A 26,047-nucleotide genomic window follows, 5' to 3' on the forward strand; every position below is an offset into this window, starting at 1 on the left:
GTTTAAAGCCAAGCGAGCAGTGTGGATGCCGGCCTGGCTGAAGGCAGCTTGGGGAGAAGAGATTTCACCAACTAAATTCATGCCAGAGCGCTCCCCATCATGCTGTGAGCGTCCCTGCTCACAGGGACAGATTCCCTGCCCTCAGGGACCCTCATCCCCTGTGCTGTGACAAACCCCAGCCCACAGGGACCGCCTGCTCACAGGGACCCCCATGCCCGGCCCTCAGGGAACCCCTGCCCACAGGGACCCCAATCCCTCACTGGCCGGCGACATCCCTATTTCCAGAGGGACCCCTCACCGGTAACACTCCCGTGCCCTCAGGGACCCCGATCCCCTCACCGGTAACACCCCCGTGCCCTCAGGGACACCCATCCCCTCCACCGGTGACACCCCCGTGCCCTCAGGGACCCCGATCCCCTCACCGGTAACACCCCCGTGCCCTCGGGGATCCCCTCACTGGTGACACTCCCGTGCCCTCGGGGATCCCTGATCCCCTCACCGGTGACACTCCGGTGCCTTCGGGGTCCCCCCACTGCCCTGACCGCGCCCCCTCGGCCGCTCCTGGATTTCAATTTGGCGGGAGCCGGGACAGGCTCGACGGGTCGCGGCGGCGGCCAAACCTCCACGAACGCGAAGGCGCCTCCCCGGCCCATAACGCACCGCGCTCCCCCGCGCTCCCCCCAGCGCCACATCCGGGCACCGCGGTGAGGGCGGGCGGGGCCGCGCGATCGCTGTGGCCGCGCAGCCGAGGGAGGTCGAGCCCTGCGAGGACGTTGCTGAGGGGCGGCGGCCCGGGCGCTCGGTCATGGCGGTGAGCGGCGGTCGCTGCCGGGTTTTGGGGCGAGGGTGGCGGGGAAGGGGCTGTGGGGGGCTGAGCCGGGGAGGGCCCGGTCGGGAGCCGTGTGCGCGGAGGCACAAAATGGCGCCCGCCGCGCCTTCGGCTGCGGCGCCATGATGGACTCGGGGAGGGGCGGCCGCGCTGCTCCCACCGCTTCAATCCCCGTCTCCAGAAGTTTCTGGTTCGTTCCTCGGGGCTTGGGGAGAGGAGAAGACTCCCTGGGACTGAGCCCTGGTGGATCCATGGCTTTGGGGAGAAGTGCTGTGGTGGTACTGGCGTTTCTCGTAGGGACTGTGGGGCGAAGCTTCCCTGTGAGGGGAGCGACCTGGTGTCTGGGCCATGCTAAATTTTCCTTTCTCTTCTTTTCTTCGCCCTTTTTCTTTGTGTTTGGTCAAAGGCTTTCTTTGCATTCAATTAATTCGCTCCTATCCTGCTATTTATGGTTAATATCGATGGGAAACGCCTCTGCTGTAGTTACCACTGCCCTTCGTGTTCAAACAGGGTCTAAGTGTGGTTTTATTTTCTCTGAAAAAAATTTGTGATCTGGTAATGTACAAAGATGTTTCGCTTCTAATTGTGTTGAGGAATCAGTAGGAGTTATCAAAGAGTTAACCTGATGCAGTCAATTTTTTCAAAAGTTGTTGAATAGTTTTGAGTGCCAAAAAATCCCCAAAACAAACAAACAATAAAAACCCAAAAAACAAGCAGGGCTGGAAACCGATAAAACTTTTTAAAGCTGACTGTAAGCATGCTGCGGTGTTTGATCTGGTAGTTAAAGTTCTTGCCTTGAAAGTTTGATCAGTGGTGAAACAGAGCCAGGGGGACTTTAAACTTCTGGAGAAAATGAATTCTTATGTAACGATTTTTAATTTTTTTGTTACATAACTTAGGCTGTTAAGAGTAAGATACATTTTTCTGTAAAAGGTCTTTAATTATGCACTTTGCTTTTGCGCTTTAAGATGCTACTACTACATTTAGAGGTTTCTCTAAAGTGTAGGTGAGGGCCTTATTCAAGGTAACACCGAGCCTGGTGCCAGTCTGAGAGCTGAGAATAATCTCAGTGAATTCTCTCAGGTTTTTAATTGCTGGTTTTTTCTGTAGCACAGATTTCCCTCAGGTGCAGAGCACAAGGGCACTAACGAGCAGCACTGTGTAAATAATGAGATTGCTAGCCTTGGAAATCGTGGCAGTGGGCTCAGTTTCACTTGGGTAGTGTGTTTTTAATCCCACCTGATTTACTCTTAGCTGATATTCTTCTTCTCAAGTAACTTCACAATGTAAACAGTAGTAGCTGAAATATAAATCCAAACATTTACCTGTAGGGTGCCATGAAGAAAGTGTGCTATTAGTACACAGTGTATTAATGACAATTTGTAATATCTGTTGAGGTTTAAGACCAAGTAGCTGCTTTATTTTCAAAGCAATGGATATAAATGAGCATTTGAGAGGGTTTCCTGTTTTGTTCAGTTGGCAAACCATTCTGCCAGTTGCAACTGGTGGAAAACTGCAAGTTCAAGACCTCTGCTACGTTAAATTGTCTTCCTGAATAGCAATTCTGGGCCAAATGTGTCCTTAGTGACATCTTCTGCAGCCCCTCTTCTGCTCTCCAGGAGGTTTGATTATGCTGGTGCAGAGGAGATCACAACAAGAGCAGTGACCCTGTGAGATCATTCCTGAGAGCACATTCACCTTCTCAGTGCATCCTTCTCACTCTGTTCCTTTCAGGGCATTCTACACCACTTGTACTCATTTACCTCTCACACATTGAGTCACAAAGTATCTTGATTTCACAAAATCAGGTTTTGGATTTCATCCTCCTAGATCAAGGTTTAAAAGGAGTGGAGGGAACATCTTGGTTTTCATTATCTGGTAACAATGTGATCTTGGAACAGGTGTAAGTGACCTGTGTGTGGTCTCTTACAAATAAATCTTTTTGCAGAGATACAGTTGAGGTGTTTCCTCATTCCAGAGTGAGCTGTCTAACCCTAATGCATCTTCCTGCATTTCCCTTCAGAGTTCATTCCATGCTTCAGAACTCTGGGGAGTTTGTGCTGTGCCTCAGTAATGCCCAAACTTATCACTCAGATCTGATGGGACAGCACTGACCTTAAGTAATCCTGGTTATGGAAATGCTAAAAAGTGATTGACCTCCAAACACCGTTAGAGAAAACTCTGCCTCAGAGTTTGGTGTTACTGATACTCTCAGAAGTACATGGGAAAAGTAAAGTGCAGTGTAATGTAGTGAGAGAGCAAAATGTGAATTTTTTATCAGTTCTCTGTATTAAAATCTTGAAAAATCAATCTGTGTGCAGTTACACAGTTCACTGCAAGTCTATAAAGCTCTTGCCTAAGCATAGGGTGAACACAGCATTGTCTTTACAAAAAAAAAAAATTAGATGTCTCTTTTTTTCTTGGTTTTCAGTCCTAAGCTTCTGTTTCTTAAAAAATTCTGTCCTCATGTGTAGGGTAGCGATACAGAACGAGATGGAGTAGTCCCAGAAAAATCCTCTCCAGAAAGAGAGAAGAAAAAGGAGCAATCAGATGCCTCCAGTTCTCCCAGAACATCAAAGCATCATTACTCGAGATCTCGCTCACGGTCCAGGGAAAGAAGACGGAAGTCAGGTACGACCTCCATGGGAGCAAATTGCTTGTGGAGCTGAATGCTCTTAGAAGCAATTTTGGGGAAAATAGACAGACTTAGCCCTAGGAACTTGTTAGAATTGGGTAAAAAATGGATTTGCTAACTTCTGGGGTGTATCCTGAATATTGAAACTGTTGAGGGAAAAGGTCTTATCAGTGCTGAGAGGATCTGGGAGGGGGGGGCACAGTCAGACCACACCAAACAGGAAACTGTCCCATTTTGTTTCATTTTGTTAGATAAGTATAGACTGGGATACTTTTGAATAGTTGTAACAAGAATAAGGTTACTTGGCAGAAGAACAAGATTAGAGTGTGATGTGGGTTAGTTTTTCACTGTCAGAGCTTAAAGAAATGCAAATCACTGGAACTAGCAGCCAAAGTTTGCTTTCTGCAGTAGATACTCAGATAGTGCTGTTTGTTTTTTAAATCTTGATATCAAGGGATAGAATAATTGAAAGGAGCTAGAAAGATTATAGCCAGGTGATCTCCTCTTTATCTTGGTAAATGACAGTAAATGTTTTCTTCTCCAGATACTGAAGGAAGAAAACACAGAAGCCGGAGCAGAAGCAAAGAGGTAATTAACACTTTGTAGTGTTTAGGTAATTGTACATCTTTAAAAGTATCTTGTAGTAATGCACATATGTGTAAACTTATATAAATGACTTTATGGTAAGTACAAGAAATTGAGAACTTTAAGCTTAAAAATGGATATGGAGAGCCTTTCATAGTGAAGCATGATTGCAGCCATCATGTTGACAAGGTAATAGTTTTATGAAAATGCTTTCAGAAACTAGTAACTTAATTTCTTTCTTTTTTTTTCTTTTTTTAATAAATTTTTGTGGAAACATCCAAAAGAGAGAGTTCATGTGGAGAAGTAGAATGGTGTTCTTGAACACTTTTACAGAGCTTCCATTATCCAAAAGCCTTGGTTGGCCTTGTTCCTGGTCAGTGTTCAGGACTTTGAATAATGCATACCTGTCTACTTAGGTGTGTTAAAAGTAATTTGCCATCGGACTGAGCTCTGTTTATTGCATCCTTTAATTGTAAAGGCTGTCATAGCTTGACAAACAAGCTGAGTCAGCTGGAAATGTGACAGTAGCAGCAAAAATTTCAGAGGGCTGTCTCTTAAAATAAATAAGTGTGTGTGTGTGAATATATAGGGGAGTGAGAAGAGACAGCATCAATTATGCCTTAAAAATAACTGGCTCACACACCAGAGAAGAGCTGAAACAAGCAAAGCAGGAGCACCGAAATAGTCATAAAGGAGCTTAAGCCATGTGGGGCAATAGGCTGGAACAGATAAGGCACTTTATAACCTCAAACCTGGGTCAGGAACTTCTCCTTCCCCCATTCCAATGGAAGCTCTGTTTAAAAAAAAAAAAAAAAAAAAAGAGGAAAGAAAAATCTAGGCGAGTTTTTGTGAAATTGAATAATATATTGTTTAGCTCACATGATAACATTTCTATAATAAATCATACTCAGCGTGCTAATGCGCGAAGAGACTGAACTGAAGACGCTGCAGACTCAGATAGCAAAATTATAAGCCTACTTCATGATAAGGTAACTATTAGTCATTCAAACTCATATTTCCCTTAAAAATATCTTAAATCCGTTATGGGATATAATGGTGGTTTTATTACTAAGTGTGTGTCTGGAAAATGTGATTAAAAAAAAATTCTAAGACTCTCTTTAATTATTAAAAAAAGGTGTTTAAAATCCAGTCCAGTGCTTTGCCAGGCTGTTGGATCTAATCTTACACAATTTATTTAGCAGCTTTTAAGTTTTGCAGAGTGAACAGATGAGAAATGATCTCCCACAGTAGATGTACTGTTGTCATTCATTTGGAAGATTAAGCTCTGTCTGTAGGCTAAATGCTGAATATCAGTAATTCTTCTTAATATGTATGTGAGAACAACTACTTATATAAATATATAAGTAGTACACTTTAAATTAGTGTACAGGTAATCTCAGATGTAAGAACTGATTATTAAAGGAGCTAAGAATAAAATACTGTGAAACAGGAAAATTATGTAATATTCTTGCTTACTTGAAGAACAATAATCAAATGTATTTAGAAATGGATATATATTAATAAAGAATTAGGCTTGGGCAAATGGGTATAAACCAATTGCAGCATCATCTCCAGATTCATTTGAGAGAGAGTTCTGATGGAAGAAAAGATTTCATGAAAAGTTAGCATATTTAGATCAGCAAAAAAAACCAAACAAACAACTTCTGGATAATTGGGAATTATTTAAAATTAATGTATCATGCTTAGTTTGTGACTTGAGCAGAATATTATTTAAACATAAGACTTGTGTGGGCTATGCTTTTGTGCCAGAAAGGTTTCAGAACACACTGGATATATTAAGAAAGGGTGTTGATGTCACGACATAGTCTCTAAGGAAAGCACTGGCAAAAATCAGGCCTGACCTTGCTAAATATTTTTGGCATTGCAGCTATAAAAAGGAATCTTTTTTTTTTTTTTAAGAGACACTGCAGGAAGGAATTGCGGTATAGTGGAGCAGCATATCTGTAATTTAAAACTACTGTGGGAAGTCTGAGTGATGCATGTTCATTTGAAATACTGAAAATGGGATGTCAGCCATGCAAATTATCACTTCACTTTGTAAAAACTGTTGGAAGTTACTGAAGAGAGTTTTGCTCTAGAAAATAATTACCTAATGATGATTAGATGATTTTTTTGGTTCTGAAAACAAAATAGTTTGTCTGGAACTACGTGTGGATTTTTGTAACTTTCTACATGGAAGGCTCAGGCAGATATTAAATAATCACTGCAACTGTGTTTTTATATATGCATATTCTTAAATTGTCAGGTTTTTTAAGATAGGTACTTAAGTGCTTGGAATGGAGACAGTAATGAAATGACAGGGGTTTTTTTGTTACAATGCTGTGAGTCTTATATGGAAGCACTGCAAAGATACCTGGATGGATACCTTAAAAATCCTTTCTAGACAGTGGGAGGAGGGAAAAGGGGGAAAACTGATAGTGTGCATTTACAACTTTGGGTAGTTGGTGGCATTAGGTAAAGCAGCCGTGGCTCATGATTGAGTCACACTCCTAAGGTTACTAATGTTGCATCACAACTTAGCATTTTTATCTTCTGATACCCATACTAACTCTCTTTGTTGCACTATTTTCCTGAAAGAACCAACTTCTTCTTAAAACAGGCAAGAAGACATGAATCCAAAGAGAAGTCCTCCAAGAAGCACAAATCTGAAGATCACAATGACAAAGAGCATTCTTCTGACAAGGGAAGAGATAGCCTAAATTCATCTGAAAATGGTGAGGAGAGGCATAAACGCAAAGAGAGAAAGTCATCCAGAGGGAGGAGTCATTCCAGATCCAGGTCTCGGGAAAGGTAAGTTGTGCATGTGATTGTTGTGTGAGTGCATTTCCAAAAGCCATCTTTGGAAATATTGCAGAGTTCCATTCCTGACCTACTGTAAAGCATCAGTTTATATTGCATGTTTCAGTCCTCACTGCGTAGTGCGTTTGTAGATAGTTTTTCTGCAGATTACTTTGAAATAAAAGTACAAAATTGTGCTAAGACTTTATATAGGGATGTGTTTTACACTTATAATTGGTGTAGAAAATATTAAAAAGGGTATTAAATGTACCCTATTGTCAGTGACAGGAAAGCAAATACACCTTACAGTGACATGGCTCATTACCTCCTAAATCATGAGCTTTCTCAGAAGGAGTGCTGGCCAGTCCTCCTTTCCTGGTAGCCCACCCACCAGTCCTGAGGGTAGGAAAATTGCCTGGGACAAGCAGGCTGCTGCCAGCAGAACTTCTCCCTTTGTAGCTGAGGGATGTGCAGCAAGGAACAAGCTTTGGCTGATGACAGGCTTAGGGACTGGAGGTGACTCGCAGGCTGCAACTTGGGCACCTATTCCCAAAGGTCTCAGAATACCGTGGAGAAAAGCAGGGTTGTGTTGCCTTGGATTTAAGACCACTACATCAGATGAGTATTTGTTTTGAGGTGTACACTTCAATGAACAGCTAAATGACACTTCAATGAATAGCAGTGTTGTTAGTATGGTTATTTACAGAAACTGCAGCTCAATTGTGGCTGGTGATGGGCTTTGGTTCCTTTCCCATTTCATACTTCAGACCTAAAGCTTAACCTGTTCTAGGCATGAGCATTTCCATGTGTAGTTTGCAGTCTCCCCACCCTGCCTGATGCATTTTGCCCTGTGGTGATGAACCCATGTGTGAGTCCTTAAGTACAAACTGCGTTTGAACACGAGGACACGTGTAAGAATTCGGGGCGTGTGTTTCAGACGCCATCGTAGTAGAAGTCGCGATAGGAAAAAATCCCGATCCCGCAGCAGAGAGAGAAAGCGACGGATCAGATCTCGCTCTAGATCAAGATCTAGACACAGACACAGAAGCAGAAGTAAAAGCAGAACTAGGAGCAGAAGCAGGTAAGTGTTACCTTCCATGTATGTGGTGATGTTTGGTTGGACGTTCTGTGGTGGGCTGATGTGATGGGTTTACCAGTTAATGTCTGTTCAGTGCAGTTAAATGTGTTTGGCTTTTTCTCATCTGTGCTGAGAGTGGGTGCAGGACTGGGTGGTTTGCTTGGTCTTACAGAAACATTTGTCCTGGGCAGCTGAAGCGTCTCAAGCTCTTGGCGTTTCATAGTGTGACTTCTTGTTAGCAATAGTGTTTAGGTGAGAAGTGGAGAAGATGATACAGGTGACCCTTTCCTGTGTTTGATACAATAGTAGTGTGGTTGGCATACTGCTGTATTTATCCCTTCAGTTTGTGTGCATATGATAAAAGGAAAGTTTATCTGGGAATCATTGGCTGTTAGAGCAGATACATAGATCAGAAGCTACTTCTGATCAGCTCCACAAAATCAACTTAATTTTTCTGTGACGTGGCAGTTGGTATGGTGTTAAGACAAATTTTGGTTCAGATGGATTTTTTCTAATATGAATGTACTCTTCGGTGTTGGTGATTACCAGCTTCTGTTTGTCAAGTGCAGCTTGAAAATATTTTCTCCCTGAGTGCTTTGATTTCTTCCTTAAATTCTAAAGCACTTGTTCCAGACACTTCCTGGCTTGATCTGGGTCTGTTTGACAGTTGAGTTTCCATACCTCACCTGGGATATGCTAAAGTTGTCATTTTCATCACTGTATAGAAGTTAATGGTTTTTGATACTGATAATGTATTCAGTATTTTGGTGTAGAATCTCTGTATCACCTTTGCGTTCTTAATGCCCTGTAGGATTTTCTCAATGGTGAAGCTGAAATACAACTTAATGACTGTTACAGATATTTTGTTGAAAGTAGTTTGAATGAAGATCAGTGTCCCTGCAGAGCTGCTAGAAAGTGTTGACTGTTCCAGTTCTCTTAATAGTGTTTTCACCAGAATATTTTTATTTGCTCTGTGACTGGTTATGACTACTCAGCATTACAGTGGAACATTGGAGTCTTAGCAATCACACTCGTGTAATGCTACAACATCCCTTGTGAAAGTGTTCAGAAGACTTACCTTTCTGAAGAAGTAGTTGAATTACCTGGTTTGTGTCATGTTTTTGACATGCACTTTCTACCAAACATTGAGCTGGGGTGAGTAGAGCTGGGTCTGCAGTTGGTACAGTTTCTTGTATTTAATGGATGGTATTTAAGCTACATTCAGCATGTTGTGCAAGGCTTCAGGTCCCCGTTTTTTCCAGTTACTGTAGATAATGTGCTCTGTTTAAAAGTGACTTTGAACATTGTGTGTAATGGGTCCATGAAAACTTCATGTCCCAGAATAGATTTTGGCTTTTGCAGTGGAATTGAAGTTACCTGAAACAGAACATCAAATGTGGGAAGAAAAAGTGAGGGATAGTCATAGCTTTGGAATTTCTCTGGCTGGAAACAGGCCTTGTGGGATGCTGGTGGACATACTGCAAGAATCCTTTTAAGTTATGTTTGTGTCTCACAAATCCTAGAGAATGGAAGTAAATGTGGCATGTCTTTTATCTGGAGCTAGAACACTTCATCAAGTTCAGGGCTCAGACAAAGCCTAGAAAAGAAGGTGACTTATGGGGCAGTCCTCAAGGCAAACTCTGCACAAGCCAGAACAATGTGATGTGGAAGTCTACCTGTTAAAACTCACCTGTGAAGGGAATTCCATCATTCCTGTTTTGTTGTGTTACGGTGAGCTGGCTGTGACAGAAGCATTTGTAAATAGCAGAGCTTGACCTTCTCTTGATGGTTCTTTGTATAATCTCAAGCTCAGATTTTCAGGGGATTTGTTCTCATGGGCATTTAAAGCGATCTTTTGGTTTGTGAGTGCATAAAACCTCCTGGCAATTCTTCAGTGGTTTGGCTCTGATTAAGTGCTAGGTGGAAAACGTGACAGCAGCTGCTTGTTTCAAATGGAAATACTTCAATACAAAAGCTCAAATATTTATTTCCTTGATATTTACCAGTGCAATAAAGCATCACAGACCAAAGACAAGACCAAACAACAATAGTCAGCACGGGAAAAATGGAGGTATCTTTGAAACAGGCATTACATCTTATCTCAGGAATGCAGATCTGTCACTTCCCAGTGCCTGAATCTGCATCTTGCCATCTTCTCTGAAAAGATAAGTCTTGCCTCCTTTGTATTCTACCAGATTTGTCATGTAAACAAGAATCTTTTTGTAACTTCAGCCTGCATTACATGATGTTTATAAATGCTGCCCAGGTTGCAACAGAAGAAAGAGAATATCTGAATGCCATGGAAAGTGGCTGTTGTCAAGTTAGCCATTATCCCCAGTTAGCTGTTGCCCCAAATGAGTGATAATAACATTTAAGTTAAAAAATTACAGAAACACCTTTGTACATCTCAGCTTACTGGTTATGGCAAATCTGGGAAAAGTGTGAGTGATCTCTCCTATGAATTAACCTTTGTTGAGCACTTCCAGTGTCCTGACTTCCTTGAAACACCAGTGTTTAAACTGGGCTAAACCCTTATCTCTTGTACTGCAGATATTGATGATCCTGGCACAGAGAACTGCTGCTCATAGCACTTTATATGTTTTGAGTAGCTGTTGTTTAGATGGGATTAGATGCAGATGTCCTAAGAATGTCTCCTGCTTGGAAGGAGGTGGGGAGAAGGTTAGTGAAGAAGAGTTGAACAGAAGGTTTTGGTATTTTGCTTAAAAATACATTTTAACTGTGTTCTTTTCAGATGGTCAGGCTCCAGGTAATTCGTGCTTCATAGTTCTCTTCCCAAGAGAAACCCAAGACAAATCACATGTTCAGCTTAGTAGAGTCCCTCAAAGCACATTTAGGGAAGAGAATACAGAGGGGAGAGTAGTAGTAATTTCCTGAAGTACTACTCCACTTCTTAAATGGAGCCTCTTCAAAATGCTTCTTATTAACATAATTACAGTGCTTCAAGGTCTCTTATGGTTTTAAAGCATTCTTCTAGCTTGATTCATTCAAATTCTCTTGCAATTTTGACCAGAAATGAGATGATTTTCTTTAGGATTTAGAATCTCTAGAGCAGATCTATTTGCTCTGAACACTGAGTATGAGAGGGTAAATGAATACCCAGAATTGCACATTCTGTTACAGCTGGAAATCTTCAGTTTTACCTCCGTGTTCTTACAAGGCGACTGTTGCAGTATAAACTCTCAAAAGGCTTTTCTTGAGAGCTCCAGTGAATCATAAAGCATAAATTTTCAATGCTGTGACCAAATACTTTATGAAATATTAAGCAGCATGTGTACCTTCATTGTTTTAGCAACTGTTGAATTTGGTTACAGAGAGCGAAAGAAGAGAATCGAAAAGCCCCGAAGGTTCAGCAGGAGCCACAGCCGGAGTCCGAGCCCGCCGCCTTTCCGGGGACGAAACACAGCTATGGATGCACAGGAAGCCTTAGCCAGAAGGTCAGAAACTGTGGTGATTTTGATGATATGAGACATGAATAAGCTCCTGATGTTGATTTTGCATGTCTAAATATTTTTATTTTTATGTATCTCTAGGCTGGAAAGAGCGAAGAAATTGCAAGAACAGAGAGAGAAGGAAATGGTTGAAAAACAGAAGCAACAGGAAATGGCTGCAGGTAGTGCATTAGATGAATTCCTGAGCAGTAGTATGAGTGGAAGATAAGCTTATGTTGCAGGAGTGTTGCAGTCTTATCCAACAGATGGGCAGTTTGTCTTTATGGAATTGTTAATAAGAAAAACAACAAGAACTAGGAGATGTTTAAAAAAAAACAGAACTAAAAATAAGAAACAAAACCCCAACAGAAATGATTGGGATTTCTTATTACTTGCTGAGTGCACAAGAAAAATGTATGTTGGGCTGTAAATAATTTCATGATGGCCATTGGGCTGCTATTTGCTCAGGGGTGTTTAGAACCACAAAATGCTTTACTTTCACTTATAGTTTCTGGTTTACTAAACTGGAGACATTTCCTTAGTTGAGAAATCACATGTATTTTATCATTCACTTGTTATCTGTGCACTTTCAACTTCTGTTGAAGGGAAGTATTTAAGGGTTTGGCTTTTTTGTTTGGTTCTGGGGCGGGTTGGTGGTTGGGTTTTGTGTGTGTTGGGTTTTTTTCCCCAAGTCCAAAGTTCTTTCTGGCAAGTTCCATTTGTTCCTCAGCGGCCGCAGCCACGGGAGGCTCCGTCATCAACGTCGCTGCTCTGCTGGCCTCGGGGACACAAGTGACCCCTCAGATTGCCATGGCAGCTCAGATGGCAGCACTCCAGGCCAAGGCACTGGCAGAGACTGGCATAGCTGTGCCCAGCTATTACAACCCAGCAGCAGTGAACCCCATGAAATTTGCTGAGCAAGAAAAAAAGCGGAAGATGCTTTGGCAAGGCAAAAAGGAAGGGGTAATGGTGGCTTTTCTTACCTTCAACTTGTTTGGGAATATCTTGCACTCAGTTTAAGGATGCTGATGAGTGTTATTTCCAGCTTTCATCTCTTAGCAAGTTTTAATACCAGCCTGAATTAAAACTTCAGGAAAACTAGGAGCTGGACTTTGATCCTTGTGGGTCCCTTCCAATTCAGAATATTCTGTGATTTAGGAGTGAAAGGACTAAGTTAATTCGTCCTTCAGCAATAAATAGTTCTGACACAAGACTCAAGGAAAGCCTGGATATCATAAAGCTTCAGAGGTATAGTTGGATTTTAGTGTTATTTTTGTGAGTTTACCTGCAGCTTGCAGCTAAACATCAAACCCAGGTGATCTCCCTTTACTGGGGAGGGATGGCTGAGGGATGGAATGTGTAACCCCCCTTTTCTGAGACTGTAGAGATTCCTCATGTTAGGCTGGTTTCCATCTTGCAGCAGTTACACAACAAGCTCCCTTACCTTTACAGACTGTTCTGCAGATGTGAAAAACAAACCAGTTTCCATGGCAATGATGGGAGAGAGGGCAGAAGAACCCTGAGGGCTCTCTGGTCCGTTCTTCCTGAAGTGTGCTTTATAATGATCAATTGCAAGAAACAAATCCATTTTTCTATAATTTACTTCATACCTGAATTCCAACCAAGCTTGCAGACCTTTGGGAATGCCAAAGGAAGGAACATAACCTGTGTTTTGAACATCATGGTTAGGAAGGTTTCCCTCACAAAGAGCTCCTGTGAGGATGCTGCAGGAGGAATGTCAGACTTGGAAACCTTTTACTTGCAGCTCTGGTACAGAATGGGTTTGTTTCTAGCACTGCTCCTTTTCTTGCTGCTCTGTTGTGCTATTAATGGAATTTTATGTAAAAAGGTGACACTTTTTTTTTTTAATCTGAACAGGACAAATCACAGTCTGCAGAAATATGGGAAAAACTAAATTTTGGAAACAAGGACCAAAATGTCAAATTCAGAAAACTGATGGGCATTAAGGTAAAGAATTCTGAATATTTAATTAAGTTTATTAATTGCAAGATAATTATTTCACTTTCTATTTTAGTGTCCCTTATCCAGTAAAGATTTTAAGTTAACCTATGTAGTTAAGAGCTTTTAAGTATTTATTAAGCTCAAAAGCAGCATATAAACTTGAAAATAATTCAAAAATCAACTGGGTGAAGGCCTGTGTGTTTCTTGAGAGAGAAGATCTGCACTAGAATGTTGCAGCAACAAACCCAAATGTTTGAATTCTTACTCTTGTAAGAATTGGTGAAGCTCACTTGCCCAGAGCTGATGTTTGTGTTGTGTTTCCAGAGCGAGGATGAAGCTGGCTGCAGCTCGGTGGATGAGGAGAGTTACAAAACCCTGAAGCAGCAGGAGGAGGTGTTCAGAAATCTGGATGCACAGTATGAAATGGCCAGATCACAGACTCACACACAAAGAGGAATGGGATTGGGGTTCACATCTTCCATGCGAGGAATGGATGCAGTTTGAAAAATGAAAAAACAAACAAAAAAGGCTGTTTTGAAGTTTGAGACTGTGGAAGGTTCTTGTTCACATGTTGGGTCCTTGTTCACCAAAAAGCTAGCATTCTAGCTTGCATGGGTGTTGCATTGACTTTAATTTATTGAAAAATACAATTTTTTTTGTAAATATCAGATTAGTGATACTGGTGTTAGTGTTGTAATCAGGTTATACCCACTTCCATTAAACTTGACAGAACTAGAGGAGGACAGTATTTTTTAGTTAAAGTTCTACTTTTCAAACCAAGCAGCAGATGGGAAGAGCTCATACATGGATATTTCGTGTCCACTGTCTTGTGTACTTTTGTACTTTAACCTTGTACAGTTATTTTCAATTCTTGAAACATGAAAGAAACATTGTGTAGATGTTATTTAGCGGTCTGGGCCAATAGGCACATAATCCAGTGCAAAAAAACTGGTTAATAATAAAGACATTTTTTTTCTCTAAGGTCATATAGTAATTTGTCCTTTGGGCCGAGCTCCCATAAACCATTTAAGAGAAAGGAAAACTTAAAGAGGTTTTGCCTTGGTTCTTTGAAGTAGGATTTGCCTGAAATACTGCAGTGAGGGGCCTTGCTGCAGATGCTCTATTTCAAATACTTTTGTCCTGCACGCTGCTGCTGCCGCATCTCTCTGCACCGCTCACCCGTTCTCAGAAGAGGAAGAAAATCTCCAAAATCGGGAGCGGTGCCGCTTCCGGAGGCAGGAGCGCGTCCTCCATTGTGAGTACGATGAGCGCTGCGGCGATGCTTCAGCGCCGCGCCGCCTACACCTCCCAGCGTGCACCGCGCCTCTCAACCCTCTGGCTGTGCTGTCTGCCACCCCGATGCACGCTGGGAGTTGTAGTCCGCGGCATGCGTAGTCCCGCCCTCCCTGCGTTTCCCGCCGCCCTTTGCCCCCCGCCCCGCCCTTCCTGCGGCGGCCAAGATGGCGGCGGAGGTGGACTTCGGGGACCGCGAGCTCTTCGGGCAGCTGGAGGGCGAGCCCGGGCCGCCCTCGCCGCCCGCCCTGGAGGAGCCGGACCCGCTGCTGCAGCTCTACGAGCGGCTGCGCGACCGCGACGAGACGGTGCAGCGGCTGCGGGCGGAGAATATCCTGGCGGGAGAGGCAGAGCCCGCGCCGGGGCGGGGGAAGGCGGGCGCGCCGCTGCTGCCCGTTCCCTTCCGGGCCAGCCGCTCCCGGCCCTCAGGGGGGCTCCGGCTGCTCCCCGGGCTCCGTGGGAACGAACCCTCGGTCTCCGCCGGGGCTCCAAGGGGGTGAGGGAGCTCCTGGGGATCCCAGGCTTCCTCCGAGCACGTTTTCCATAGAAACTTTTATCCCCAGAGCGGCCGGGCCCGCCTCGGGATGCGGGGCCGGCTGTTGAAACGGCTGTCCCTGAATCCCTGCGCTCCGCCTTCGAACTCTGCTGCAGATAATTACAAATAATTGAATTGTGACACGTTCCCTAAAGGGTTTTTGGGTTTGCCGCTGCAGCAGAGTGGAATCTGAAATGTGTTATAATTTATTTCCCATTTACAAGTACGTGTGTACTACCATTACTTTACTTTTTGTGATGATCACAGATATTTTAAAAATCAAATACTATAGGTCTGTTAATATAATCACTGCATGTAATGAATGGCACTATTTGGATTGTCACAGCTAGTCCTCTTTTCCTTTGTGATTTTTTTCTTTTTTCCAATATAGTGTCTCTCCAGCAACAGGTGGATTTTTAAATAATCCCCTGTGCAGTGAAAGGGAAGGACTGGAACCCTGTTTGTTGTTCTGTGAAATTCTTGCTCGATGTTTTCTTGCTTGCTTTGGGTGTGGGTTTGTGTCTTTCAAAGAAAATCATAGTCCTTAACAATAAGTTAACATCAGGAACTTAAAAGGAAGCTGAGAATTCTGACTCGTCCTAGGTATGTTAATGCTGACTTGAAACATTATATGAATTATATCTGCCACATCTTGTTTCTGTGTCTCAATCCCTGCTCAGGTGCTGGGCTGCTAAAATGCTGTTCCAGTTCCTGAAAAGTCTTTTGGAGTTGAATAGCAGGAACTCAGTTGGTGTTGCTGTAACTTTTATTTATTTGTGTTTATCTGTTTAATGAAACTCACTTGGTCTTCAGGGAAGCAGTTTTAATGTATAAGTTCAGCAGTGAGGAAAAATTGCATTCAAATGGTTGAATGAATCTGAGTTAGAAGATTGTATAAGTTCATTGAAATTACAATAGCAGGAAGAGAATTCTGTTCATACAGAATGAAATATTTCTGTAGTTTGGGGGTGTTTTGTTCTCCTTCCTCCCTCTGTGGGGTCCAGCCTGAGCTGTGATCAAACTGGTGGGGAATATTTACTGTGCCCATTGTCTGTGTTCTGTGCTGTTCTAGTGGAATCTCAGTGGAAAACCCCAAAGTTGATGGACCTCTGTTGCAGATTTTATTTATGAACAATGTCATTACTAAGTAAGTATGAAAAAACAATCCTGACAGGAAATGGGGACTTTTTTTGGTTTGTTTTGATCTAAAAGTGCTGTGCCCGAATTGTGGATGTAGATTTTATTCAGTAACATAAATCACTGAAGCTTGGAGGGGAGAAAGGATCATGGGCAGTGTAGCAGGAGTTCTGTTCTTTAGCAATATCTGCTTTTACCATGAAGTGAAGGGTCACTTCCAGGAACTTGGAGTGAGTCTGAAGAGCAGCTTGAATTTCAGCAATGTTGTGGGTAAAATAGGAGAAATTATTCTTTCCCTGCCTCTGGGTTGGTTTTTTGCCACACTCTGGTGCTCTCGAATATCAGATTTCATTTGTGTTGGTGGGGGTTGAGAGGGGGGCAAAAAAGAATTGGCTTTTCCTCTTTTCTGAGTTATTTAGTAAATGATAAGTGCTTAAGAAAAGACATGTCTGCCCTTTGTTTCAGCCTTGCTCATGTCTTCATCTCTCTCTACTTAATTTCAGGCGGTATCATCAAGAAATTGAAGATTTTATTTATAGTTTAGTTCAAAAATATGAAGAGCAGAAAAAAAGTGAACAAGAAAAATCACACTTGAATGCTAAGCCACAGGTACTTTAAAACTCAAAATTTTTACAGAATGTTTCTTCTCCATCTCTGTCATGAGAATATTGAAATATTGCACTGCTAAAGAATGACAAAAATCAAATCTAGTAGATGTCAAATTAATGTTTTACAACTGTTTGTTCCAAAAAATAAAGAGAAAGGAAAGATCCTTTCTGCCCATGAAAATGCTTCTTGAAAATCATCTCTAGTGAAATTTCAGTGAAAGAAAATTAATAAGTTGGTTTAAATAATTAAGAAGTAAGCTTAATGTATAGTGTATAGTGTTTGGCTGAACTCCAAGTATATATAAGAAAACAGATGAACAACAGAATCTGAAAATTTACACTGCTAGTTTAAAATTTTGATTCTTAGCATTCACTTTGAGCGAAAGGATGGAATGGCACATCTCTCTCTCTCTCTTTCCCTTTTTTGATGAGAATGAAAATGTAATTATGCAGTGTATATCTCAGAAAGAAAGCCTTAGAAAGGAGCTGTGTCATGCTTTAGGCTGTGGAAGCTTCAGGACTGATGTGGACATCTCCATCCTGCTCTTGGTGAAAGGCCAGAAGCTGAACCCCAATTCTGTGCCTTTTACATCACTAATTCAGCTTGATTTAAGTTAATTATTTTTATTTTTGCTTTTCCTGTCAGCCCTCCAGTGTTGTTTTGGAAGAGGACTGTAAAGGAACCAGCTCAAGTTCTGCTAAAAAAGTGAAAGAAGCTTTTAGTGTAAGTTTTTGACTGTGCTCTTCCATGGTAGGTCTGACTCTTCATTCTCCACATTCAATGTACACTGCCATTAAAATAAGATCTCTTAACTGCTGTTATTACACTGATAAATTAAATTTAAATTCAGCCTGTTTGGGCTACATCAGTGCAAAAAAAAAAATCTTATGTGTACAGGTTTGGGCTTGTATTAATTGTAAATTCTTACAGAATGGGGGAATAAAAACCTGGAAGTATTTCAGGCAGTGTAAATTTATAGAAATGCTACCAATCTCACCTAAATACTGACACATTTCTGACAATTCTCTGACTTTTTTTCTACAGGTTGTAGGAAGTGTTCTGTATTTTACCAATTTTTGTCTTGATAAGCTGGGACAGCCTATTTTAAATGAGAATCCACAGCTGACAGAAGGATGGGAAATACCTAAGTATCCTGTTTGCTAAAACACCTTTCTTTTTTCCATGTGTCAAATCCAAAGAATTCCAGTGGGTAAATTGAGCTCAAATTCTCTTCAGTGAATTTTGTGTTTGTAGCAAAACCATACCAGTCATTATAGATGGGATGATTTAATGGGGCATTAATGGCTTTTTTATTCAAAACAAATAAGTATTTGGATATAAATGAATTGCTGATTGCTATCCTGAGAGTGAATGCTTTATCCCCATAAATACATCTTGTGAATTTAGGGATTTCCTTGGCCAGTCCCTAATCAGGTTTGGAGTGACAGCTCTTTGCAGATTGAATAAGTATTCTCCCTCCATAAAATCCATTCTTTGGGAGAAGAAAATGGTTTGGGAAACTCAAGCATGCTGTGAAATGCTTTTTTCCAAATGTGGGAGCTAGAGGGGAACTCTTTTATTAAAATTTAATTATGGTATGCTCTTAACATGCATCCATTTTAAAGTTGGTTCCTTTTTGTTTATTAAAGCCAATGTTGGAAAAGTGGAATTGAGGGAAATGCTGAAGAAGCTGGGAAATGTTGAAAAGCTTTTTAATATTGATGTCTTCCATGACAAAAGAAATTGGACAAGAAATTTCTCGAGTAACATCATCCCCCCTGGCTTCCAGTATTGCTTCTGTCCTGGACAGACCCAGGACAAGAAACAGTTTCAGAGTTTGTTTTTGCAATATCCAGTTCTTAAGCTCGTAATCAAGGTCATGTCAGTGTTAGAAAATTATTTATACATGAACATAAATTGCAAATTTGCAATCTCCCAACCTCTGGGTGAAGGGAGTAGATGCCTGATGGGAATTTCTCCTTAAATGCCAAATTAAGTGTGGCTGAAGTGATTCTGAGTGAAATGGTTCATCAGGCACTGGCTTCTAAACCACCAAAGTCCTGCTCTCAGTGAACCTGTCATTTTGGAACTATCAAAATGTGGTTTAATAAGATTACTGTGAAACATTTCAGAATTATTATCTGGAAATTTCTACCTGTAAACAAGAGTGTTATAGTTTTAGCAAGTGTTGATAGAATATTGGATGGAAATTTGTAGGAGGAAACAACATTAGCTCATCTTAGCAAATACTTTATGGTAGATACCATTTTATAGTTTATACTCAGGACTTCATATCAAGGACTCATTTCTAATTTAATGTAGATGAGTCAGTGTTCTGTTCAAAGCACTGTTAAATGCTCATTGGTATTTTAAACAAAATTGAAATTTTGCTTCATCCAGTAGCAGTTCCTTATTGAAATCTAAAGATATCAGCAAGTTTTCAGCCAGATTCTCTCCCTAGATGGACAAGAAATACAAGTAAAACCCAAAAGGTTTGTATTATTCTTAAATGTCAAGTTTTGAGCTGAAAAGTTCAGATGCACTCTGTGATTATTGCCCAGTTAATAAACCCTTGGACATACTTGAGCAATATTTAAATTTAAATTAAATAAGCCAGAGCTGAGCATTGCATTCAGTGAATCTGTCTTTTTATTGAGTTTCTTTAGGAAGGGCCTAAAGTCAGTGTGTGAAAACTTCCTGAATTTTTATACTTCTTCTGTTTCTTGTATTTTTAGTGCTTGGCTTATCATCCTTGCACTGGTGTTGTGTCATGGATACTGTTCTGTAGAACAGCTCCTGTCTGACTTATTTGATAGATTTTTAAGACAGACTGATCTGAGAGTTGATGGTGTAGTTTTTATGGGAGGTCAGAAGTGAAGCAAATTCAGTTTCCAGCTGGAGTTACCTTGGACTTGTGCCGCACTTTTGGTCTCCACTTCTGGTTCCCATCCTAATTCAGTAAAAGTGAATGGTCAGAAAATAAATCTTCCTCTAAAATCTTGCTATTTCACCCCAGTAATATTGCAAATGTTTCTTGCCATGGTGTGAATTTACAAGGAAGATCAAAGTTGAAGGCAGCTGCAGTTCCATTCCAGGTTTTCAGTGCAGTTTCACAAAATGAATTACTTGAAACTGTGGGCCAGGACTTCTCAAAGAAATGTTTGTGCTCTGCTGTTTGTTTCTGCTGATTCCCAGTATTGTGGAAGGGATCAGACCTCTGATGATACCATTTCCTATTTCCCTCTCCCCTTTCCTCATTTCCCATGTTCTCCTTAGCACTGTGAAATCAGCAGTGTTCTCTATTTAAGGATTGACACTATTTAAGGATTGATACAAGTTTAAAAGAGGGAGACAGCACATGACATCATTGCTTTTGATTTTGTCTTTCTCGAATCTAAACCTTAAAATCTGTCAAGAATGAAAATAATTAGGTGCATTTAACATTGCAGAGTTGTTTTTTTTCAGGTTTAATTTGTTGTGCATTTTTCAAGCAGGCCCAAACCTCATTGTTTCAATTGTGGTTCTGAAGACCATCAAATGAAGGACTGCCCAAAGGTAAAGTCACCAGTATTCCAAAGACTGCTGCTCTCCAGGCTTTGTGTTGGGTGAAGGAGTGCATCAATTGTGAGTTGTCCAACTCTAAACTTCCCAATTGTATTATTATCTTTAAGCCACGAAATGCAGCTCGTATAAATGAGAAGAGAAAGGAGTTTTTGGAAGCTTGTGGTGATTCGAGCAATCAGAGTTTTCAGCAGCGTTACCATGCAGAAGAAGTAGAAGAGAGGTTTGGAAAATTTAAGCCAGGAGTAATTAGGTATCTCTTTTCTTTCCATTTGCTTTTCTGGAATACCCCTTCTGCCTTTGGAGTGCCACATTTTAATTGCTAGAGTTTATTAAGTCCACTTGCTGCTCTTAACTATGAGTGTATTATGTTATAATTTGCTAAATAGAATTTAAATAAATTGTAGAGATATCTTTCAAATGAAAACTCACTGTTGGCTTGACAATCTTACCCTTTCTCTAATGCAGGGTGATAAATATTACTCTTTGGCTTTCAAATTGTATTATGTTCCTACTAAAAATGTATTCAAAAGTCTGCACATTTTGAGCTCTGAGTGTCCCTTCCTCTCTATTCAAAATGTTCAGAGAAATCATAGTATTGTGTGGCAGTCTCCAAAAAAATCACCAGTGAGTTCAGTGTCAAGGTCCACCCTTCCTGTTGATAGCTGCAGTCAAGGCCATGAGTCAGAAGCAGTAGGTCAAGTAGGTTATTCTTGGTGTAGAATTAAATCTAATAAAATGTTTCAGCACATCAGCAAGGCAAAAAGTTCTATTTAATATCAGGGCTGATTTTCACTTATATCTGGGGTGGAAATGCAACGCACTTTGTGCTACAACTCAGTGAAAACTCCACGAAAACATTTATAACCATTTTATCACCAATTGAGGGATTTTTCTGGATGACATTTTGTTTTCTGTTTGTTTTCTTGGCTCAGTGGGGTCCTTCAGGATGCCCTTGGTGTGACAGACAAGAGCCTGCCGCCGTTCATTTACCGCATGCGGCAGCTGGGCTACCCCCCGGGCTGGCTCAAGGAGGCCGAGATGGAGCACTCAGGGCTGGCTCTGTATGATGGCAAAGGTGAGCACTGTGGGGCTCTGTGCTGGCTGCATCCTCCTCAGGAGATAATAAAGTTTGTAAACCCTCACCTTCCTCGTGGAAAAGATGCAAATCAAGTTGTTTTATTCATGTAAAAATACACCTCTTATCAGCTGTGTCCTGGTTCAGGGCAAATTTTGGAGAGAACCCTCAAAGGTTCTTCCCCCTTCACTCTCTGGAACAAGTCTTTAAGGTGCAAAACTTACTATTCAACATAAACAGAACAAGATGATTGGGGATAAAAGCATCATGTAGTCAACCTAGGACATGCTGTGATATAACAACAAAACAAAACAAATTCCATAATGGTTGTGTTGCAGAGATGGGAAACTGTCAGTGGGATTTCTCTGTTAAAACCTGGAGTTGTGTGAAACTGCAAGACTTGCAAATCTCTTCTTGTCCAATTTCCTTTCCCTTTTTCTCTTTACTTTTCCTGGAAGAAGCCATGGCCCTCAATAAATTGCTCTTACACAGGAACAAAACCACCAGCAAGCAAACAAAGCATTTCTTGGAACCCACCTTAAGTAGCTTACCAGCTTTTTGCTAATGACCATTATTTATGCTGCATCTCACAACAGTCCTGATGCCCAGTTCTGAGGGTGGCAATGGTACATGAAGAGCAGTTGTGTAGGAATACCCAGTTAGGTTTCTGGGGAGGTTTCTTGCATGTATCTGATGGATTTGGTCACTGTTCCTGCCTCTCTGGATTTCAAAACCTTCTATCAATACTTACATTCCAAACTCCTGTTCTTAAATCCTGTGGCTTTTTTCAGTGGTGTTCTTAATTAACATCAATAATAATTATATTCATTCTAGGTGAAGTTGAAGCAGAAGATGAGGGCTCTCCCCAGCCCAGACGTATCACGTATGATGTGTCCAAGTTGGTAAATTACCCAGGCTTTAATATATCCACTCCCAGTGGGATCCCAGATGTAAGTTGCTGTTCTCTGCCTTCTGAATTTGCTGAGTGACAGAAACTGCTTTTAGCCAAGAGTTAATGTTTTGTGTCTGCATCTGACAATTCCCTTTCAAGAGTCTCTTCTTTTTAGGCCCTTGCTTTGGGGCTGGGGATTGTAATTAATGTGACAGCTGATACTTGTCATGATTCTTTTGCTGGGGTCTGGCAGTGCTTCTGTGGGCATTGTTTCCATTATGAGATCAATAGTTTGGTGTTTTTTAAACACAGAACTTCACACATTATTGGCTTTTTTTTCCCCTTACATGTTAATTTTCTGAATGTTCTTGGAATATGAAAATCACTGTGGGTATTTCCATAATTATAATTTTGATCACAAAAAAATGCATCAGACCAGTCAGTGCACAACTTCTGCAAAGCTCTGTAACAACTGGAATTAAACAAGTCATAGCAGAAGAGCCACATGGTGGGTGCCCTCTTGAGCACAGAGCACACAAGAAATCTCTTGTGGGTGCTGCACTTCCATCTTCAAAAGCATTTTAACCTCCTGTCAGTGAATTCCATCACTGCTCTGAATGCCTGAGCATTAAAAAGAAGCACTTGTGCATTTACATTGGCCCATTTAGTGGCCTCCAAATGTGTTTTTTCATTCAGGGTTACTAGCCAAAGTTCTGTTGTTAACCAACCATATGCAACATTATTTCTCTTTTCTCTTTCTTTTTTTCTTTTTTTGCTGTAGGAGTGGCAGATGTTTGGTTCCATCCCCATGCAGCCATCTCAACAGAAGGATGTTTTTGCTCACTACCTTTCTAATTATCAGGAGGTGAATATATCTCCTTGTTATTAAAAGAAAATTGTGTTGTCTTGTAGTTAGTGTAGGTCATGATGATTTCTTGCTTATATCTTCTTTCTGCACAAGGGGACAGACTTTTTATTGACACTAGTGAGGGTGAAATGCTCATCTGGCTTATCTGTTTTAACAAAAAATGGCTTCATGTTTGAAATTAATTCCATTATTTCACTTAATATAAGCAGATCCCAGTTGTGCAAAGATTTGTGAGCATTTTGGAAAAAAAATTGCCATGAATTTCCACAGCCTGGAAGTTCCAAACTCCCCTAATAAATGAGAAGCTTGGTTTCCATGGCCACGGCATCCCTCAAATGTCAATGTCTATTTCCACACTGGGTCCCCAATGATTGCATAGTTACAAAATTCCTTTAATTCTTACAGCAGGAAACATTACCCTGTACAGGATAATACAATTTTTTTTTTTGTTTTGTGATAATTTCTCTACAGCCAAGTCCAAAATCGAGCAGCAAAAGATCTGCACCTCAGTCCAAGTCTCGTCATTCCAAACGAGCAAGAGAAGACACTTCAGAGGCAGCAGCAGCTGACATGGACCTGGACTCTGGTACAGTCACTCTGATTTTTGCTTTTCCCAGTTTCAACTTTTATTTTCAAAATAACTTGCTCTGAATTGAAATGGGAAAGTTAAAAGGAGAAGCCAATGTGTTAGTGTTTTAGTGGTAATTAAAGGCAGTGTTGACAGAACCAGCAGTGTCCTTCTGCAGTGGCATTTGCTGTGATTGTCACTGTGGTTTTTATATCCTCTAATACCAAGCAGGAGGTTTCAGGTGTGCTCAGAGCAATTGCAATGTTCAGTTAAAAATTCTGATCTCTTTACTCCAGGAGCATCCTAAAGAAACTTCTGTTAAGACCCCCAAATCCCTAAATAGGTGAAATAACATAAATTTGCAAGCTTACAGCTTCTTAAAAATGAGGCAAACTCAAAGGAGAATTCAGTGTTAAGTGTTGGAACAGATGGAGAAACTTCTGGCTTTCCTTTTGAAATCTGCCATGAGGAATCCTTCAGTGTGTCTCAGTGTGGAATGGGTTTGTTCTTAATACCTTCAAGAGTGATTTTTCTTCCTTGAGTGGCTGGCAGAGTTAAAATCCCAAAAAAGATAGCTTTGGTGGATATGAAAAGCCTCACAAAGCTTCTTCTGTCTCAGCTGAAAACCAAGGATGAGGTGATGTAAATCTGGTAGTTAATCAGAACATTGGCACTTTGAATCTTGTCCTGGTCAGATTTCAGGTACTAAAAGGTGTCTTTTAATCTCTTTCTAGATCTGGAAGGAGCACAGAGATCTCAAAGTCCCAACAGTTTCCAGTTCCAACCTCCTCTGCCTCCTGTGCCCCGAGGAACCCCCCCACTCACACCCCCTCAGCCCTCCACACCCACTAGGACTCCCCCAGCACCAAACTCTGCCAGGGACAGTCCTCAGCCCAAAATAGTGGACTCAGTGATGGATGAGGATACCCTGACCCTGGAGGAGCTGGAGGAGCAGCAGAGGTTAATCTGGGCAGCGCTGGAGCAGGCAGAGAGCACCACCAGTGACTCTGATATTCCTGTTGACACACCTGTAACTGGGAATTCCCTGACATCATCACCAGCCAGGAATGAAGCAGATCTTGTTGCAGAAGTCAGGTCACCTGAGAAAGTGATCTCAGTGGAAACAGAGTCTTCTGACATCAGTGAGCAGATCCCAGAAAATGAACATTCTCTAACCAGTCCCAATCTAGAGGACAGTTTGCTTGACTTAAAGGAAAATCCTGATAATGCAGTTTCTGAAGGCCTGCTGGATGACACCCTGCCTGCTCCCAACCCTGAGGTTAATGAGGGGGAAAACACAGGTGGTAATAAAGTGCCCACAAGCACTGGATCATCTGTGAAAAAATCTGGACTCGTTCCTGACATGAGCAAGTTTGCTGCAGGCATCACACCGTTTGAATTTGAAAACATGGCAGAATCAACTGGGGTTTATCTACGGATAAGAAGCCTGTTAAAAAATTCCCCAAGAAACCAGCAAAAGAAAAAGACTTAAATCTTAACTGGTCTTTTGTTTTCTTATACCCAAATCCCTTCTGTTTCCCCACCAGTTTTACAAACTCAGATAACCTCCCTCATGTTATGGAAAAGAGAAAATCTTGACAAATGCAGGTCTGCCCTATTCTTCCTTGGTAGTGAAGTCAGTGCAGGTTTCCATCTTGACCAGGACCACAGATGCAGGCAGCAAATGTAGAATTTTCACAAATTGCAAGCTCCACTAAGGAAAACAGGACTAATGATTTGTTAAGACCATTTTATTTGCCAATACTCAAGACTCTAAAATGCAGAGTTTGTGGTTTGGTGTTCATTATTTTGGCTAAGATTTATATTGTCCTTGAGTTTCAGGTGGATTGGTGATTTTTTTAATATCTGTCCTTTGTACAATAATCTATACTTTATACATTTTGCTAATTATCCTGTAGATAAGTTTAATATATTCTGAATGTTTTTAAAAAGGTCTGATGTTAAGATTTCCCACATCAAAGTCCTGGCAATTGGAAGGAAATAATTGGGGATTACAGTGCTATTTTCACCATTTCAAGTATTTTTATAAATTATTTATGTGGGTCTGTTTTAATTGCCACTGTTATCTTTTGTAGCATTGTCCTTCATGTAAACTTGCTGTACAGACATGTTCGTGGTTGTCTACAGAGGTTTAATAAATGAGCTTTT

General features: G+C 41.2%; 2 protein-coding genes across 4 annotated transcripts; both read left to right on the plus strand.

The window, feature by feature from the left end:
* The first annotated feature begins 685 nt into the window (after positions 1 to 685).
* Positions 686 to 13,882, plus strand: RSRC2 (arginine and serine rich coiled-coil 2). 2 transcript variants are annotated; one of them, XM_084216971.1, is made up of 10 exons: positions 686 to 811; positions 3,304 to 3,460; positions 4,009 to 4,052; positions 6,670 to 6,860; positions 7,786 to 7,929; positions 11,259 to 11,381; positions 11,478 to 11,557; positions 12,106 to 12,338; positions 13,254 to 13,343; positions 13,662 to 13,882. In XM_084216971.1, the coding sequence occupies exons 1-10, from the start codon at positions 806 to 808 to the stop codon at positions 13,839 to 13,841; spliced, it is 1,248 nt and encodes a 415-aa protein (XP_084073097.1). In that variant the 5' UTR covers positions 686 to 805; the 3' UTR covers positions 13,842 to 13,882. The 2 variants fall into 2 exon arrangements, with proteins under 2 accessions (XP_084073097.1, XP_084073098.1); XM_084216972.1 differs by lacking the exon at positions 686 to 811 and adding an exon at positions 4,961 to 5,038 and having other exon boundaries at positions 3,362 to 3,460; positions 6,648 to 6,860.
* Positions 13,883 to 14,797: 915 nt separating this feature from the next.
* ZCCHC8 (zinc finger CCHC-type containing 8) lies at positions 14,798 to 26,047 on the plus strand (the record flags this gene model as incomplete). 2 transcript variants are annotated; one of them, XM_084216936.1, is made up of 14 exons in its annotated part: positions 14,798 to 14,960; positions 15,726 to 15,768; positions 16,238 to 16,312; positions 16,806 to 16,911; positions 17,557 to 17,634; positions 17,956 to 18,059; positions 19,338 to 19,403; positions 20,403 to 20,466; positions 20,583 to 20,725; positions 21,408 to 21,550; positions 22,385 to 22,500; positions 23,224 to 23,307; positions 23,782 to 23,896; positions 24,613 to 26,047. In XM_084216936.1, 14 exons carry the CDS (start codon positions 14,798 to 14,800, stop codon positions 25,368 to 25,370), a joined length of 2,058 nt encoding a protein of 685 aa, XP_084073062.1. In that variant the 3' UTR covers positions 25,371 to 26,047. The 2 variants fall into 2 exon arrangements, with proteins under 2 accessions (XP_084073062.1, XP_084073063.1); XM_084216937.1 differs by having other exon boundaries at positions 20,406 to 20,466.

The sequence above is a fragment of the Fringilla coelebs genome, assembly GCF_963513975.1.
Source record: "Fringilla coelebs genome assembly, chromosome: 17".
Classification (NCBI taxonomy): domain Eukaryota; kingdom Metazoa; phylum Chordata; class Aves; order Passeriformes; family Fringillidae; genus Fringilla; species Fringilla coelebs.

Bases quoted from the DNA above. Each gene is read 5' to 3' on its own strand.
- RSRC2 (XM_084216971.1), top strand. The intron at 4,053-6,669 runs GTAATTAACACT...TTCTTAAAACAG, and splicing joins GCCGGAGCAGAAGCAAAGAG to GCAAGAAGACATGAATCCAA. The intron at 13,344-13,661 runs GTAAAGAATTCT...TTGTGTTTCCAG, and splicing joins GAAAACTGATGGGCATTAAG to AGCGAGGATGAAGCTGGCTG.